Source organism: Labeo rohita, chromosome 4 (genome assembly GCF_022985175.1).
Source record: "Labeo rohita strain BAU-BD-2019 chromosome 4, IGBB_LRoh.1.0, whole genome shotgun sequence".
NCBI classification, from domain to species: Eukaryota; Metazoa; Chordata; class Actinopteri; order Cypriniformes; family Cyprinidae; genus Labeo; species Labeo rohita.
In genome coordinates this window covers 45,852,787-45,872,754 of record NC_066872.1, presented here as the reverse complement: position 1 = coordinate 45,872,754, position 19,968 = coordinate 45,852,787, and the positions used below count along the sequence as shown (strand labels likewise).

At 33.7% G+C, this 19,968-nt stretch overlaps 1 protein-coding gene across 4 annotated transcripts; it reads left to right on the top strand.

Moving 5' to 3' along the window:
- Positions 1–42: 42 nt before the first annotated feature.
- Positions 43–18,201, top strand: LOC127163669 (chemokine-like protein TAFA-2). 4 transcript variants are annotated; one of them, XM_051106982.1, is made up of 7 exons: positions 43–70; positions 1,178–1,476; positions 10,994–11,085; positions 12,645–12,800; positions 15,060–15,184; positions 16,298–16,347; positions 17,765–18,201. In XM_051106982.1, exons 3-6 carry the CDS (start codon positions 10,995–10,997, stop codon positions 16,325–16,327), a joined length of 402 nt encoding a protein of 133 aa, XP_050962939.1. In that variant the 5' UTR covers positions 43–70; positions 1,178–1,476; position 10,994; the 3' UTR covers positions 16,328–16,347; positions 17,765–18,201. The 4 variants fall into 4 exon arrangements, with proteins under 4 accessions (XP_050962939.1, XP_050962940.1, XP_050962938.1 ...); XM_051106983.1 differs by lacking the exon at positions 43–70 and having other exon boundaries at positions 1,079–1,425; XM_051106981.1 differs by lacking the exon at positions 43–70 and having other exon boundaries at positions 1,079–1,476.
- Positions 18,202–19,968: the final 1,767 nt, after the last annotated feature.

Sequence of the window (19,968 nt, the reverse complement as noted above, 5' to 3'; positions counted from 1 at the left end):
CAGTTAACTAATGAATATTCCAAATAAACGACACTCTTACGACAGCCATTTTATTCAAGAAGTTGTGGAGGTAAACGCTTTTTTTCTTCACTTATTCATGTTTAGAAACTCTTGTGTTAAGCGTCGGTTAGCATGTAGGATCAAACGCGTCCGCACGATGGCGCCACGCATTCATAAATTAAATATTCAGCACTTCTGAGAAACATGAACATGTTTGGGTTGTTTTTTGGGACGTTTATGATAATACCATGGTCAAAGGGAACATTCTCAAAACGTTCTGGAACGTTCTCTCAAAGTTATGAACAAACGTTCTACCAGTAACGTTCATAGAACATTTGTTTATATTTATCTGGTCTTTAATAGCATAAAAACGTTATTTATACATGATTCATGGAACATTTTTAAAACATTTATCAGTAAGACGTTCATCAAATGCTGTTTAAATGTTACTCATTTCATAAGTAACATTCAAAAGTAACATTATCATAATGTCTGCAAAATTATGAAATAAACATCCCTTTAAAGTTTGTGTAACTCAATTATATTTTAGACTGGTGTGCCGTAATATGGTTTGTTTTGGTTTATTTCTAAGGCTTTTTTGTTTGTTAATGTCGTAAATCATTCAGTGGCATATTTGTTCAGTATGTATCTGACATAATTCAGTAAGGTGTTGTTAATCTGACGTTTCTGAAATATAATTAAGATACTTGTTCATAGAACATTTGAAAGTAATATTCTCATGTTTTTTTTAAAGTGGTATATGGAACATTACTTTAAAATTCTTATAACCGAGATTTAAAAATAAATAAATAAATAAAATAAAACAAACCACTAGACGGTTTGAACGTTCAAAGAGCATTCCGATATAACGTTTTAATGTAAACGTAAGCAAAACGTTCCTACAACATGTTTTTGTTACCTGGTGTAGTCTAAGAATCAATTACTTTAGAGTATAATGTAAACGAATTATAGTGTGTGTGTGTGTGTGTGTGTGTGTGTGTGTGTGTGAGAGAGAGAGAGAGAGAGAAAGAGAGCTTTGATTGTATGTATATTTCGGTCAGTCAGTGTGTGTGTGAAGCTCAGGGAAGAGCAGCATCTGTTTCTCTCTCTCCATCTCTTTTCTTTTGTGATTTCTATTTTTCCCGCTCATTATTAACATCACAATTTATTTAAACAGAAGACGCGGGAACCCTTCAGCGGAATAATTTCGTTTCTTCAGTTCTGGGACGGTTAGTGACGGTTGGTGACGGTTACGCGCCAAACTCGCGCGCGGATCTGAATCATGTGAAGCGCCGCTGACTGAACTCCGAACCGAACCGAGCAGAACCGAAAGAAAGCGGAACCCTGGAGCCATTAAACCCCGACTCCCGGCGGACTGATCGAGCTGATCGGATGGATTGATCAGGAGCGGTGCAGGTGCGGCAGGTACGAGCTCATTCATGCCGCTTCTTCAAACTGTCTTTAATCTGAGCGCAGGTGAGTACCAGTCAATCAATCAGAACCTCGAATACGAACACAAAAAACTGTTAAGGAATATAAGAACGAGTTTAAAGTCGATTATTGATTGATTATTTGGTGATTGACAACACGATTAGTTTTGTTTTAGACATCCAGTCAGCACTTGCTATTGCTAACGTGTATAAAATAATAGATTACAAGTGACCAGTAACACAATGTGGGTTGTTTTGGCTTATGTTTGACATTTTTATTACTTGATTGCTATATATAAATATACTGTAACCATTCAGTGTTACAGTGTTTGTTCAGGGTACATCTGACACAATGTACCACGTACTTACAGTGTACTTGACTACATAGACATCATTAATTCACAAAACGCACAAATTAAGAAACAAACACGTTCTGAAAAGTGGTTTTGAAAACAGATTTTTGTTGAAGTACTGCAATGGTACCATGTCATAACATGGTTTTTCGGAAGAATCGTCGTAGCCTGTATGCTTGTACTGATTTATTTATTTGTTATTTTATTATTATTTTATTTCCTCATGTTCTGTTTGTATTTTGTGAGGAAAAAAAGCCGTCCCACTAGTTGGAGTTTTCTGGAATCACATCGATCATTTCCAGTCTTTAGCATTAATATTGTCAGAACCCAGTTGAATCTCTTTCTGCGTCGGTGAAGTCGTTCTGTGGTCGCTAATGACTGTGTTTTCTGCATCTCTGAGTCCCAAGCCGCTGATCTTCAGAGTATGAAAGCTGTGAACGGCAGTGAAAGCTGCAGCCCATCCAGATCAGACCTGAGAAAAAGCAGGACTGAGAAACTATACGTGATGAAATGTCACTTGTGTTGGGAGTTAGAATATTGAGAATAATGTAGAAGGTAGAGCTGGAGTGTTTCAGTGGAGTAAAACTCAGGAGTCAGAGAATGTGAACGTAAATAGGCAATGTGCATTTCAGGAGAAATCAATGTAAATGTAAAAGTTAGCTGGTTGGTACTTAATATTCAATTCTAAACAGCCTTTCCAGGACTTCTGTTTACCCACATAAGAATTACAATAAATTAATTCAATTCCAAATCAGTTTAATACAGAGCACATGCAGATTTTCAGTGAGCATGCTGAATATGTAAAAAGTAAACATCAGACATCAAAACTAGTGTCTATTTTCAGATTGTTTCTTCATATTCTAGTTGATTCTGGGTGAACTAATTGACCACCCAGGTGACATTTAGGTTATAAAATTTAGGTTATAAAACGTTGTGAGAACATTTTTACGGAATGTTTCTAAAATGTTAGAATGTCCGGTTTTCTTGTTGTGTTCATAACGTTACTTAAAGGTTACAAAAATGTTTTTTTTCAACATTGTACTACCTTTATTTTTTCCCCAAATTCTAACATTATTTGAACAATTACTTTTAATATTCTAAGAACGTTAAAATAATTTTTTTAACGTGTGATTTTTTTAACGTTTTTAATGGTGATCAAACACAAATGACACCATGAGGACCTTTAACAAACATTAAACATTCCAAAATTGTCACTTTAAAAACATTTCGTCCTAACATTTATATAACTTTTAAAAAACATTGTGAGAATGTTCCCATTAGCTGTGTAATCGCGTGTGTGATTACAGGAGCTGGTGACTCTAAACGTTGTCCTGATATCTAGCGTGTGTTTTTTGTCCACTGAGCATCAGAAGGACATGACCAGCTGATTCCTTCGAGCTTTATGCGCCACTTCAGATGCTCCATACAAAGAAAGTAAGCGCTGTGTTTATCATACCAGTGTTTATGCTGAATGATCACAGCGACAAAGGAATCACCTTGAGCACTTACTTCAACACTTGAATGTTTTATTGACGGCATGAAGAGAAGAAAAACACATTTAGATTTTTAACAAAATCAGTTAAACATTATAATTTAAAAGATTTAAAATTCAAAAGTGACAGAAGAAGCCCAGATTAAACTAGTTTTTAGAAACAAGCATAAAAAGAAGCCAAAAAAACATTGATATAGAATAGAAAAGTGACAATAATCATATTGTATAGCATCATATTGTTGGTCAGATGTTTGTGTTTGTCAATCTGAGGTCACGACCCCATGGGCTCGGGTTGGATTGGTGGTTTTGGTGTTTAGGGTGTGAATGTGTCTTCTGTTGCTCATAAGACGTCACATGTGCTCCGGTTGATTCCAGATGACATTAATGAGCTGCAAACGCATCAACTTTTGCCATCTGTCTCCATCTTGATGGTCACACTCATATTTTATCATACATTGTCATGCATTACTAAACTTCATGACTGGATTGACAAGTTCGTGTCACACATGCAGTTTGTCACCTCTGTCTGTGAGCACAGCGCTCTTTTTATTACCGCTTGAAAAAAATGAACTGGGAAGATTAAAATCAATATGAAAACAAAAACAACCAATTTTCAGTTGTTTATGGAATATTGCATGTTTATTAAAACTGATTTATCAACACTGGAAAAAAACAAAGCCATTTTCACTTAGTAATTGCCAGCAAATTTAAAAAACGCACATTAATAAAACTTGAAATATTAAAATAGAAAAACTAAAGAAGTACTTTTTTTGTAAAACATATTATCAGTTTTATCAGTACATGCACATGATTATTATGTTTCTTATAACAATCAAGCGCACTGGCAATCTTTAAACAAATCGTTAGCATCTGCTAAATGCATAAACGTAAATGTAAAATGTGACATTCTCCTTGAAACGACATCTCTTCTTTGATGATGTGCACAGTGACATGAGGGCGGGGTAATAATAATAACTCCTCCCCTCCAGTGACCTTTCAATCACAGCAAACCACACCCATCCGCTCAAAATCAAACCCCACCCTACATTTATTCTCATTTAAGAATCCATTTCACTTGGAAATACATTACAATATCCCAAATCCTGAATCACAAATGAGTTTGTCACTGATGAACGCTGGAGATCGTTTAGCCACGGCACAGCATTTTTATGAGAAAAGATGCAACCAGTGACGGTGTGAAAAATAGACGTTATCTGACTAGTTGCCGCTTCGGATGCTGTAATTACATCGACTTCTTTTCTTGTTTTCTCCGTTAACCCTGGTTATTACGCTGCCGGTCTGACACACAAACACCTGAAGCTGCTAATGAAGCACAGAGAGGCTTCCTGAGATGTTTTAGCTGTGATTTCACAGTCGTGTGTGTGGCTGCTATTATTGGCCGTCCTCATCACCTTGAGTCCTGCATTAATCTGGACTCGTGTTGGTCTCTGAACATATTGTGCCCTGTTGAGATGGAGGAGAGCTCGACCCTGACGAGAGAGACGGACGTGCAGACTCGGTCTCTTTGGGGTCAGACTGAATTTGGATGTGCCGAGCTGATTCTGTGAGCATAATCTCAACCAGCTAACCATATAATAATAATAATAGAAAAACTGACATTTTAATGTTCTTAGAAGTTTTAAAAGTAATGCATTACAATATTGCATTACTCCATAAAAAGTAACTAATATCATTAATTAGTTAGATTTTTGAAATTATAAACAGAGTAACTTGAGTAACTGTAAAAAAGTAATCTGATTACATAACTTGCGTTACTTGTAATACATTACCCCAACACTGGTTGTAATAAATGTTTTTGTAACCTTTAAATAATGTTCCAATCACAACAAGAAAATTGGACAATGTAACCTTTTAATAACATTTTAAAACATTGTTCCTACAATGCTTTTACAGCCTAAATTTGGCGCCTGGAAGGACAAAAGCTTCCATAACTTGTGTGGTTGAGGCCGTATGTTCAGTCAAATGTCAAATATTCATCTGTCATTTGATAATATGACTGGCAAAACAATACTGATGTCATATCTGCTGTAGTTTTATGTATTTACAGGCTTTCTCTTCAGCTAATGTCATGTTAGTAATGTGTGACGGTTGGAGTTTATGAGCTTGTTTAAAGTTTTTGCCTTTAGAAAAAAAAATACACTTGTCAAAAACAAAAAAGTAAATTGCAATAATGAACTATTAATTATTTACAGAGATTAAAATAAACCCTCCACGATGCACTGCAAAAAAAGATTCTCGTCCTCATTATTTTTGTTTTGTTTTCCAGTACAGATCTTAAGCAAAAAAAGATATTAAGTCTTGTTTCCTAAAAAATAGGATCAAAATTATATGTAAAATATGTAAAAAAGAAAATAATTGCCAATGGGACAGATCATTTTGATACTTGTTTTCAGAATATCTGAATACTTCTGTACTTCCGTAGTACTGTAAATGCACATTTGTACTTGAAAACGAGACAAAAATATCAAGTAAAAATCATTTTTGCAGTGTGCTGAAGTCATTTGACGTGCAGTTTGAGTTTAATTGTCTAACAGGAATCTCAGCTGCTAATTAAGGGTGTTTCATAATCACCCGTCACTTCCTGTCCCGTCTGCGTCCAATGAGAGCACGCTCACGACGAGGCTAAAAATAGACTGCGTTTCTGACACCTTTCATCACACTTCTGTCAGAGAAACAAGTTCATGCTGATGCCGATACTGCGGCGAGATGCAGGAGGAACTACGGCGCCTTAAATCACATCAGAGATTCATAAGGATCACCTTTAAAACAAATAGAAATGTAATGAAATAAGCATTTGTTTCATAGCCGCCGCTCGATAGATCCTGTGCGCAATAATCTATTAAAGTCACATCTCTACTGCTGATGTGTTAAACAGGAAGGACATTTGAAGGAAACGGACGCTGTATAACAGTTTGTTCTTGCACTATAAAAGCGATTCTGACAGCTGAACCGTTTCATGAGGTCGAAAGGTCACAGCCTGGTTAGGTTAGTGGATTCTGTGGTTTCACAGGTGTGTTACGGCTGTGAAATGACCCACTTTCTGCAGAAACTGGACTGAAGCAGCCAAAAAGCTCATTGTGTGCAAAACATCTCTCTTTCTTCAGCAGCAGCGAAAGAAAACGAACGTTTGTTGTTAATAAGCTGTCAGAAATGCAGACGCACAGCTTCATTTTGGACGGATAAATCAGGAGTTTCGGTCTAAAAACACGTGTGTTATAATTAAAGCTCAGTTCAGCTTCTCTCAGAGGTGCGATGAAAACACAAAGCATGCTGGGACGGCGTCTCTAACAGCTCAACGCACTGCTGACGAGACACAAAACAGCAGCTGTAAAGGGTTCGTGTTGACAAATACGATGATTTAAGGGTATTATTAAACAAAGCTTCTGTATTACTGCTGTAGGATTGACTTTGACACAGTTTTCACTCAAAAATACTAGTAAGAATAGTCATTAAAAATGGCAAATAACACATTGAATATTTAGGTCTTTAATTGAATTTCTTTAATCTTTAAATAATGAAAAAGAAAAGGCATCAGTTGTCTTGATCTTAGATCTAGGTCTTCATCTTTGCTCCAGATTTAGGTTATAAAAACGATGTAGAAACATTTAGTTAATGTTCCGAAAACATTAAAATGTCAAGTTTTCTTATTGTGATTATAATGTTATTTGAAGCTTACAAAAACATTTCCTGAAAACATTCTATTAACTTTATTTTCACCCAAAATGTAATGTAATTTGAATGTTTATTTTTGTTATTCTAAGAATGTTAAAATTTCCAATTTTCTTGTTGTGATTAGAACATTATGTAAAGGGTGCAAAGTTTCTTGCAACATTCTACTAACTATATTTCTACCTAAAATATTACATTTTTTGAGTGTTTATTTTTAGTATTCTAAAAACAACATTGACAGAACGTTCATCAAGAATGTTCCATAAGCATTACTTTAAGGACGTTTCATCCTAACATTTATAACAAAGATTTTTCATGCACCTGTCAAGTTTGAGATTTTGGGGTTTTTGGTTTTTCATAAAGTGTTTTTTCAGACTATCATTTTAAAAATATTTTCTGAATTATGGAGTGACAAAAATGAGATACCAAAATTTCCTCTGTAAAACATTTTTTGAATTTTGAAACTGACTTCATCCAGTGTTTAGATTTTTGTACTGGAAATGTATGCAAATTAGCACATATTTCATTAATTAATGCCTCATTTGCATATTTAAACCTAACATTTTAGAAAACTCTAATACAAAAAATGTTTGCAATTATCAGTGTAATCATTCAACTGGGTAAGTAAGCCAATAACTAGTTAATTTTTTTTACCCTATTCAGGACTGTAACGGCAGATTCACAAACATATGGTCAGATGTTCGTTTCTCCGCTGCGATTTAAAGCAAACATGATTTTTTTCCTGTTTCTGAACCGTATTTATTATTGATGCTGCCATCACAAAAAGAGCAATTAAAAGCAGATCAGAAATAGAGCGTTCATATTACACAGGCAAACATTAGAGCGATTGGCATTGATTAGTGTGTGTGAGGTGAAGAGCTAATGGTGGCACACTGAATCTCACAGACATTGATTGAAACATCACACTGGAACGAGAGACGCGGATGGAGGACATGACACTCGCATTGCTTTATATGTGAGAGTTCAGAAACTTGACTGATTTCTATCAAGTAAATGTCAGAAGAGTGATATTTCCAGATGAACACTTACTGGACTGAGGCAGCTTGGCTTTACTTGTTTCTCCATGAATCATTTTGTAGAAAATCAGTGAGTGTCAAATCTGATCATCAGAACCTCTCAGTCATCATTGGATTGCATTGCATTATATGTTTGGATCATTTCAATCTCATCTACTAAGACATATTATTGGACATATATCGTTTTATGTCGGTATCTGCTCTACTGTTATAAAGATCTCATTGATTTACATTACAAGCATCAGAATTTGCAGTAAATCGAGCTGTTTTTTCCTCCATATTCTCACTAGATCAGACTATATGAGCCTCAAAAGCCTATGACACACTGCTGCTCAAAAGTTTGGGATCAGTAAGACTTGTAATGTTTTTTAAGTCTCTTATGCTCATCAAGGCTGCATTTATTTGCTCAAAAATACAGAAAAAACTATAATATTGCAAAATGTTATTACAATATAAAATAATGGTTTTTATTTTAATATACTTTCAAATATAATTTATTCCTGTGATGAAAAGCTGAATTTTCATCATGATCCTTCAGAAATCATTCTAATATACTGATTTGTTATTAGAATTATCAATGTTGGAAACAGTTGTGCTGCCAAATATACTGTATATATATTTTTTTTGGAACATGTGATTCTTTTTTTTCCAGGATTCTTTGATGAATAACAAGTTAAAAAGAACAACATTTTTAACAACTTTTGAACAGTAGTGTATATTGTTAGTAAACCTTTCTGTTTTAAATAAATGCAGTTCTTTTTAACCTTTTATTGATCAAAGAATGCTGAAAAAAATTCACAGGTTCCAAAAAAAATACTTGTCAGCACAACTGTTTCCAACATTGATAATTCTAATGATAAATCAGCATATTAGAATGATTTCTGACGGATCATGTGACACTTAAGACTGGAGTAACAGCTGATGAAAATTCAGCTTTGCATCACAGGAATAATTTATATTTGAAAGTATATTAAAATAAAAACTGTTATTTTATATTGTAATAACATTTTGCAATATTACTGTTTTTTTCTGTATTTTTGAGCAAATAAATGCAGCCTTGATGAGCATAAGAGACTTAAAAAACATTACAAGTCTTACTGATCCCAAACTTCTGAGCAGCAGTGTATGTCTGGTTGTCTGTTCTTGTTGTGAACTCAGAAGCGCTCTGGATCAGACCCGTCTCGTCTGTCAGTGTTGGAGAGGTTCAGGGTCGAGCGTCTGTGCTGTGACTCACCGCAACGTCTTTAGAGCTTGACTTCAGCATGAAGGTCTGCAGGGAATCAGAGACTTTTGATTTGAGTTTAAACTAGTGACAGTCATACCAGTGTTCATTTTTTGATCCGAAGCAGTTCTAAAACGGCTCTGAGATGGTTCTATAGCGACTAAAGCAGTTCTGAAGCGGTTTTGGAGCAGCTTCAGGTGCGTCCGATGGAGTCCTGTGAACTCTGCAAAACGTAACGAAGATGAATGGCATGCTGGAAATGAGGAGCGATGACGGAACGTGTGCCGACAGCCTCATTTCGAAACGCACTCGATTCCTATTTTAATAATTCATCGCCGATGCGTGCGAGTTTATTAATGTTTGCAATAGTCCAAACTTTAACGGCGTGTTCTCTTGTTCGCTGCATAAATTATGCAGATGTCCTGAGGGTTTGCAGTACAACACAAAGGCCTGAATTAAACATGAAGAGCTTTTAGAATAAAACACACAATTAGAAACGGCTCGTTCCTCTCTGACAGATTCTTAATGAGAAAATAAGTCTGCGTTTCTCCCCTCTGGCGCTCGAATTAAAGACTTTTATAAGGTCATTTGATCACATTCCCAAGGTGATACTGTACGAAGACGCTCGGAAGCAATTACGCGCCGTTTATGAGTATGAATGAACATAAATATTAGTACGGCCTCAGATTTAGTGTTTAATATATAATTCATGTTGTTGTAACAGCTTGTGTAAAACTATTCTCACCTCTGAGAATTTATAACACCTAATACATGATAAACACATTGAATTACAGCATCGACACGTCTGCTTACACGTCTAGCGTATATATATTGTTAGATAACCTTTCTATTTTAAATAAACGCTGTTCTTTTGAACCTTTTATTGATCAAAGAATCCTGAAAAAACTATCACAGTTTGCAAAACTGTTTTCAACATTGATAATAAATCAGCATATTTTGAGTAATGCTGCTGAAAATGTTAGTAATCTTAGTAACGGATTTTAGCAACTTTAGTCACAGATATAAATTAATTTTTAATGTACATTAATATAGAAAAACATTGTTTTACATCATAATAATATTTCACAATATAATTTTTTTCTGTATTTTTGATCAGATGAACACAGCCTTGATGAGCATAAGAAACGTTTTTAAAAACCATTAAAAACTTTTGAGCGGCAGTGTATATATATCTTAAATGAACTCTATTTTTTTTTTTGGAAAATGTAAAATTATTAAGTAGTATTATTACTATAGTAATGTATTTATTTATTATTTATTGATTTGTATTAATTCAACACATTTTAATCGAATAATGTAATCAATTTATATAGAGAAATATATTTTTGATTTTTTTTTATTGCAATATCAATTTTAATATTCAATTTTTTGAATATTTTGAATATTTTTTTTCTCTCAGTGTGTGTGTGAGTGTGTGAGTGTCAGTCTCAGATGATCTAATACTCATTACTCAACCACAATCCTAATACAGATCGGAAAACAAACGGTCGGATCTCCAGCACCTCCGTAATGGAATATAGAAGGTGAATATCAGTTCATAACCAGAGTGTAAGCGATACAACCAGCTGCCAGTAATTACCGTCAGTGTGAGTGAGATCGTTTACATGACGCCTAACGAGGCTCTGCTCTGGAGTCGGTGTGTTTCCGCGGGAGTCTAATAAGAAAATCTGGGATTTTTCCCCACTGACTCCTGTAAAAGTTCACATCAAATAAATGAAGTGAAATCGAATGTGTGTGTTTGTGTGCAGGATGAGCATGAGAGATCTTCAGAAAGTTCTCACTCAGGTCCTGCTGCTGGTTCTCCTCCTGGGATCTCCAGCACAATCCAGGGGACATCAAGGTGGGTTTTGTTCTCCTTGCCTCGAACACATAATGAGATATTCTGAAAAATCAAAATGATGTGTAAAACAAGCACAAATATCTGTCACTGTGGTCAGAAGAATAGATATTTGTTCTTTTTCTAAGCTCAAACTTACTTCATTTTGATGCTTTTTTCAGAAAACTAAAAAAGATATATAGATCTTCAATCATTTTGCTTCTCCAGTTAATGCATCTTAATTTACAGATTTTTAGATATCTGGAAAACAAGACACAAATAGTGAGAAAGACCATGTTTTTATGCTGTGCATTTACAGATATGGTTTGTCACAGTCCATTTGATCATGTGATTAGAGCAGAGACATTTAGAACACAGTTCAGCAGAGGAAACAGAGTAATGCACTTCCTGTTTCCTGTTCGATCACCACCAATCCCAGCAAATCTCACTAGTATTAGTCATGCAAGTGCAGTTTAATTAGAAAAACTTGTCCGCTCTGAGACCGCTATCCAAACTCTTAATTAGCTGTTTACTGCACACACACACAGGCGTCTCATAGAAATGTCAGCAGCAATTAAAAGTGCAGAGCTCCGCAGCGTGTGAATAATTGAGCGGCTGGAGTGACGCGTCACCAGATCAACACGAGCGCTCAGCGGGAGGAAGGAGAGTGACCGAGACTCAGCGGCGCCTCCTCCTGCGCTCCTCCAGCCCCTCGCAGCACTCACACTGGCTTCACGAATGCGCTTTCTCTCCTGATCGATACTGAAGTGTGTGTGAACGGAGTTTAGCTGAGCTTGTCACTCACGGTGTCCACTACTCAAACTGATGATGATGATTGAGATCCAGTGTTATTTTAGTATCATCAACATTTTATTAATTTTTTTAAATTATTCTTAATTTTTATATTTTCATGTTGTTGTTTTTTTTGGGGTTTTTTAAATAATTTTAAAACATTTGTTTAGTTATTTTTAATGTCTATGATGATGCCTGTGATCCAGTGCTATTTTATCACTGAGATTGTTTTTTTTTTATTCATTTTAATTAGTTTTATTTAGTATAGTAATGCATTTATTCATTATTTATTGATTTGTATTAATTTAATACATTTTCATTTAATAATGTTATCAATATATATATATTTTTAAAACTTAAAACAAAAAATTGTAATGGTTTTATGGGTTTTTTTCTTGTAGTATTTTGTTGTTTGTTTTTGTCTTTATTTATGTATCTATTTATTTATTAAAAATTATTTAGTTTTTTTATGTCTCTGATTATGAGTATGGTTTAGTGCTATTTTAGTATCATTAGTTTTTATAATTTTTTTTAATAGTTTTTTTTTATTACATTTTTATTATTTAAAAAAACATTTAGTTTTTTATTGATATTTTAAATTCATTTTTATTTTCTGCTTTAAATTTAATTGAAAAGGTTTTTTTTTCTAATTTATAAATTCTAATTTATGATTTTTATTCATTTTTATTTTAGTTATTTTAGTGCATCAAGTTACTCTAAGTGAAATGTTAGCTGAAATAAAAGAAGTTTATTTTGTCTATTTTCTATTTCTGTTTGTATTGTGGTTGCAGTGGTGCATCACGTGCGGACGGGCACGTGTGAGGTGGTGGCGTTACACCGATGCTGCAATAAGAACAAGATTGAGGAGCGTTCGCAGACCGTCAAGTGCTCGTGTTTCCCGGGACAAGTGGCAGGAACCACCAGAGCGGCTCCGTCCTGCGTAGACGGTACGTAAAAGCACACTGGACGGTCATTCTGAGATATTCTACAAACTCAATCCAGCATTAGGGAATCCTCAACATTACAGCAAGATCACAAGAACAACATGAGCTGCACATAAAATCTGCACTGTAAAAAAAGATCATTTAGAATTAAAGTCAATTCACAGAAAAAAATAAGAATAAAATATAATTAAAAAATATTGACAGAAACAATAATAGAACTTGATATAACACTGTTTTAATGTTTGGTTGTATAACCTCTAATTCTCAAGATGAGTAATAATTAGCTCTTCACTAAAATGCTGGAAATAAAATCTTTTAATTCAATTAATCAAGCAAATACTGCTCATATGAATAGATTATCAAATGAATTTCTGAGCGTATCATTAGCGTTGTGTTTAAAGTCTGTCCGTTAATGAAGAAGCTGATTAAACTCTGATCACCTCTAATCGTTCCAGCCGTAATGCTTTATCTGTGTAAAATGAATGTTAACGGATCCGTTCGGATGGGTTCGGGCCCCTGAGTGCCGTCTGACCTATTCACTGACATTTAGTCTCTGACATTCTCTGCAAATTAAAGCGCGGCTCTAATGTCCTCCATCGGCGGGTCATCTCTAAAAAACCATCAGCACTTAACCTGGTAATGATTCCCTCCGTCATCACACCTCGTTCGCACGGGTTTAGTCCTCATAATGTATTCCACATCAAGTCAAACCAGCAACTGATCATATGGAAAAAAAAAAGTCAGTTTGAGAAATTTCAAATTTGACATGAACAGCGCCAAAAAACTGAGGTGCAACATATATATGAGGCCTTGAGACGAAGAACCATACAAGTCCATATTTTCAAATTTTGAGTAATAAGATTTTTTTCATTTGGATTGTGAACATTATGTTATATATTTTTATTTTACTTGAAAATTGACAACAAAAGCTTCTCAATTCTAAGGAGATAACATTTTTCAGTGTCAGTATTAAAAATCAAAAGTTATTGTGATTTATATTTCTGAAATGTGGAAGAACGGTATATGTCCAGTTAGTGTGGAATAACAGTATAACTCCAGTTCATCATATCACTTTAAACCACTAAAGATCTGATTCCTTTATCTTAGTTTTAATACAGTAACAGAAACTTCAGGTTAATATTAAGCATTTCTTTCTAGTTTATTATTATTATTATTATTATAATTATTTAAAAACAGAAAATACAGTATGAACAATGTATAATACATAGACATTCTTACAGTACAGGCAATAACAATGAATTATTAACAAAAAACAATAAATACAATGCAGACATACATCATAGCTAAATATTATTCAACATATCATAAGGTATACAAGATATATCATAATTTTCTCAACTTTCATTTCGACCTATTCATGACTGATCTATAGTAGACGCCCAGTAGGCTAGGCTACACGCAAATATAACTGTAACAAGTTAGTCAGATAGGATATCTTTGATCACTTCTTGTATGTTTAGATAGCTCCAATAGTGCACCTTGTCGTTTATTTAGAAAAGCTGGCGCAGCGCACCTGTGTATATACTACTTCAAACTGTTCTCGCGCTCCGCCATCTCACGATATAAATAAATATATAAACAAATAAACTCTGCTTGCCGTACTTTACACAGGACTGGCGGGAAATATAAAAGAATACAGCGTTATTATATATGGTATGTGGTTTATTTTGATAGGTTAACTGTTTATGCGGTGTTTAGCGCGTTCAGAGAGAGAGAGAGAGAGATCACATCACATATACGGTTCTTCCACTCAGCAGTTTGGGTGGATTTTTCCCTGGTTTTTGTTCTCCTCTTCGAGTCAAATATGGTTTTCCAGCATCCCTCAAAGCCTTCCTTACTCTGTCCTTCCATTTGGTCATGTCGGCTCTCTTTTTTTTGCCGAGGTTTTGCCTTTTAATGTCCGAAGCGGACATGACAGCAAGCGGCATCTCCATTCTTCTTTGTGGACATAAACGGTTTTTCCGCGTGACGCTATTTTAACGTTTAAAATGCGGACTCTTGGTCGCGCGAAAATGTCCCCAAACTGTTTCTTTATACAAAGTTCACACATACAATTAATGTCACATGGTTATCTCATTTTTTGTTTTTTTGGACTTATACGGTTGTTCGTCGCACACACTCATATAATAATATAACATTATATAAAACTTACATAAACATATGCATTCAGGTCAAAACAGATTTGAATGTGTTATGAGGGTAAAGCAGTGATTTATCTTGTGTGTGTGTGTGTGTGTTCAGCCTCTATAGTCCAGCAGAAGTGGTGGTGTCAGATGCATCCGTGTCTGGATGGAGAGGAGTGTAAAGTCCTGCCGGATCTGAAAGGCTGGAGCTGTGCTACAGGAAACAAGATCAAGACCACAAAGGTATAAAAAAAAACCCTCAGAAAACAGCACAAAAACAGTATTAATACATTGATCAATGGAATGTTTTAGTTGGATGTTTGTGTGACATTTTTTATGTATCTACTTGTTTCGGAATGTTCAGAGAACATTCAAAAGTAACATTCTCATGATGTTTCAGAATGATACAATGTATCCTTTTACATTTACTTTAAAAAAAAAAAAAAAAGGATGTTCAGAGAACATTCAGAAATTAGTTTTTTTTTTAATAACTTAACAAGTTTGACTGACACTGATGGAAAAAAAACATGATTTTTGAAAACTGTTAAAAACAGATCTGTTTTTGCAAATGAACTTTTCATTTATGTTATGTGGTTGTTAAATTGTCCACCCAAAAATGAAAATGATCATCATGACCAAACTTGAATGAGTTTCATTCTTCTGCTGAATGCAAAAGAAGATATTCTAAATATTTTCCAGCAGCCACTGACTTTCATAGTAATACAATAGAAAGTCAATGGGTGCCGTCACCTGTTTGATTCCCAGCATTCTTCAAAATATCTTCTTTTGTTTTCAACAGAAGAATGAAACTCGTACAGGTTTGCAGGTGACTGTCTGATGACTGAATGATCTTAAGATGTTATTTGTCAGGGATTTGGCTGGACTTTCGTGTAGTTTTATGTGGGTCGTTTCTGCGGGTCTCTGCTGTTGAAGGTCAGCGGTGGGACGCTCACATCCATCTGTCTCTGGGATCATTTGTTACCAGCAGATGAAGCTTTTAGCCCCATTAATGACTAGTGTGTCACCGCAACACCCTTGAACATCACCAGCGCTTTAATTAGAAGCTTTTAATAGAAACCCAATGCAAATGTCCTTCTGCCGCTGGTTATGACGACTGTATGACTCGAGCCCGTTCAACGTCTATCAATTATTTAAACGGCCTCGCCAAACCTGTCTGGAGCCTAATTATTGATCCTAAATATCCGCAGGCTCTCGTGATTGGCCGGCGTTGCGGTGGTCTTCATCGATTCTAAATAAACCATATCAACCTCAAAGAGCCTATATCTTTCTTTTCTGTATGAAACACTAAACTAATGCCGTTTCCTGCTTTCATTTCCCATGTTACGTGCGCCACAGATCTCCTCAGATCGGGATCAGCTCTGGTAACCGCTGGAAACCGGATACAGGTGAGCCGGCCTTCATCATCATCATCATCATCACAAACATCATGAAAGAGTTTTGAGCGATTTCTTCACACAGCAGGCGTTTGACTTCCAGGAAGGTCCTCAGATGGAGATGTTTGTGTTTATTTCATAAGAGCTGCTATTCTTGTTGACTCTCATCATTTTGGAATTAGCAGCACATTTATCTTGCTGACAGAATATATGACCGTCTTCATCGCATTTTCTGGCTGAAATGATGCGAAACTCAAATATGATGTGCTTTGTAGTCTGTTCACAAACACCTTTTATCAGTCAAGTTGTAAAACTAAACTTAAAGTAGAAGCTCTAAACTGTCTGGATAGTGATTGATCGAGCTGTTCATTCATCTCGTCAGGTGGTGTAGTTATAATCTACTAACCAGCTAAATTAACCAGACTGCTAAACATTCACTGATTTTCACTGATGACACTGTTAAAAAAATTCTAAATTACAATTAATAAAAGTACATGTTAATGAAATAAAATTTTACAATTAAATAAAAACAAAATCAAACACTTGCTGAAAATGTAAATGTTAATTAAATAAAATTGTACAATTGAAATAAATAAAAACAAAATAAAACACTTGCTAAAAACGTAAATAGCAATTAAATACAAAAATGTAAAATTAAAATAAATAAAAAAGACTTGCTAAAAAAGTAAATATTAATTAAATAAAAAATGTAAATTAAAATAAATAAAAACAAAATAAAACACTTGCTAAAAATGTAAAAATAAAAATGTAAAATAAATAAAAAAAACTAAAAAAGTGTTTAATTAAATTAAAATAAAATAAAACACTTGCTAAAATAATTAAATAAAAAAAGTACAATTAAATAAAAACCTTGCTAAAATGTAAATATTAATTAAACCTTTAAAATAAAAGAAATAAAAACAAAACAAGCACTTTCTAAAAATTTAAATACTATTTTAATTTTTTAAAATAAAATAAGTATTAAATAGAAATTAAAAAATAAAAGTGTAAAATGTAAAAAAAAATCTTATTTCTTAATTTTTTAAATTAAAAAATAAAAAAACATTAAATTATTTTTATCAATAATTAATTAATTAAAAAATATTTATTAAGACAATTAAGATTTCATTAAATAAAAACAAACCAAGCACATGCTAAAAATGTAAATATTAATTTAAGAAATTGTAATAAAATAAGTAAAAAAATAAAAATTTGCTAAAAATGTAAAAATTATGAAAAAAAGAGGCAATGTTGATTTTAAAAAGTACATTACAATTATTTTAAAAAATAATTTCCTTACCAGCATGTGACTATTAATCAACGTCAGAGAACTGTGAATTTCCAGAAGTGTTGGTAAATTATTTCAAAACTGGTTATTTTGAGGGTTAAACTGTTGTTGACATGTTTTTTGTTTGTAATAATGTTTCAGGCACAAAGAGACACTCATCTACTGTTTCCGTCACGTCTGTAATCGAGGAATCATTCGGGGCCGAGACTCACAGGTTCAGTGTTTGTGGACAAAAACACCGGATGTGCAGTGAGACTCTTACAGCACAGTGAACTCACACTGAACGCTCAGACCTTCTCATTATGAACCTTGATTGAACTGACGGATCTGGATCTGGACCGATGAAGGTCACAAAGCTCCACCAAAACATGAACTTCATCAGGTATCCAGACGGATAATGGGAAAAAAAACAGATGAACACTTTGTTCCTGCATTTCTTGAAGTTCTAATAAGAATGTTCATATATGCTCCTGAATGAAATCATATCAAAGAAAACTCCAGCAGGTTTTTTTCTGCACTGCAGATGCTTTATCTGTGTGTAAATGATGCATACGCTCATAATAAACCATGATTGTCTTAATCTGCTGGCTTTCTCTGTGCGTCTCAGGGCTTGTTCTGTATCCAGATGTTTTCCAGGTGAGGTGGGCGGAGCAGTAGGTGCTTTATGACCCTCAGGTGACCCACAGTCATTCACACAACCACAGCAAACTCGTGTTGGAATGAGATCAGAGAATCAGTGAATGATTCGTTTGGACAGAACAGATGCCCAGATAACAGGGAACGTTCTCCAGTAACATTAATATAATATTAGTTTATACAACACTATTTATTTGAACGTTGATCTAATGTTTTTTAAATTTTTGCAAACTGTGAATTTCGACAGATGTGAGTTACATATGAGAGAATGTGACCGTCCTGCACTGCTGAATGCTGTGGGACGGTTTGAATCTGAATGAACAGATGAACACACCACTCTTTAATTTTAGTCTGTCAGTGCTGCTGTTGAAATCGTGAGCTGGACGTGGATGAAGTGTTTATTCGCTGTGACGGCTCTGCAGAATCACCTCACCAGATGCAGCAGATATGTTTACTTCATATCAGCAGTAACTGCACAGGGTTGACATACAGGATTGCTCTTCAATGTATACATGTGCTTTTTAAAATATATATATTAAATATTTATTTAAATCATGAGAAATGAATCCTTAGTCTGGTGAAATGATCACAAAAAAACCTATTGATGAACTGATATTGTTTTCTTATTTTGTTTTGTTTTAGACCTTGTTATTTACGTTTTTGTTACTATTGCTATTTTGTGTTGTTTAAGTGTTTGTGTTGTGTTTTATTTTATATTTTTGTTATTATTTTTGTTTTAGACCATATTATTTATATTATTTATTATTTGTAATCCTTTGTTACTATTTTATTTTATTTTTTTCAATTTAATGTTAATTTTGTTTTAAACCCTTTTTTATTGTTTTTATATGCATTTTTGTTACCATTTAATTTAATTTTATGTTTTTATTATTTTATGTTTAATTTCTGTTATATTTTTAAATGTACATTTTTCCTGTTACTATTTTATTTTATTATTTTTTATTATTTTATTTTGCTCAACTTTTTGTTTTAAACCCTATTATTTATTTATTTGATTATTTAATTATTTTCTTACTACTTTTTTTTATTTTGTACGTTTTAGACCCTTTATTTTTATATATATTTATTTAATGTAATTTTATTTTGGTTTTATTTTTGTTTTAGACCATACTGTATTATTAATTATATGTAATGTTTTGATGCTATTTTATTTTATTATTTTAAGTTGTTTAATTTTGTTTTAGACACCATTAGTTTGTTATATTTTACATATACATTTTTGTTACCATTTAATTTAACTTTTTATTTTATATTGTTTAATTTATCTTAATTATTTGTTTATTTGACTATTTAATTATTTTGTTGCTACTGTTTTATTTTGTATATTTTAGACCCTATTTTTTTTATTTATTAATTTAATGTTATTTAATTTTTTATTTTATTATTTTTGCTATATATTATTTTTATTTTAGATCCTATTTTTTCTGTGTGTACATTTTTGTTGCTATTTTATTTAATTTGTTATTTTTACAAATTATTATATGTTATTTAATTTTGTTTTGTTTTAGACCCCATCGTTTGTGTTATTAAACGCAGACATCCGTCTCTTCTGCGGTGTGCGGTCTCGTGGGACACTGACTGCAGGTTTAACGTGTTTTGATAACATGTCAGCGCGTCTCTGGGGTCGGTCCGTTCCTCTAATCGGGGTCCCAGAGGCAGACGGGTCTGCGGTGCGGCACACATTCGTG

Coding starts and splice junctions, on each gene's coding strand:
- LOC127163669 (XM_051106980.1), top strand. CDS start 4,748: ATGGAGGAGAGCTCGACCCTGACGAGAGAGACGGACGTGCAGACTCGG. Junction 4,840..10,993: donor GGATGTGCCGAGCTGATTCT/GTGAGCATAATC, acceptor GTTTGTGTGCAG/GATGAGCATGAGAGATCTTC. Junction 15,185..16,297: donor ACAAGATCAAGACCACAAAG/GTATAAAAAAAA, acceptor CGTGCGCCACAG/ATCTCCTCAGATCGGGATCA.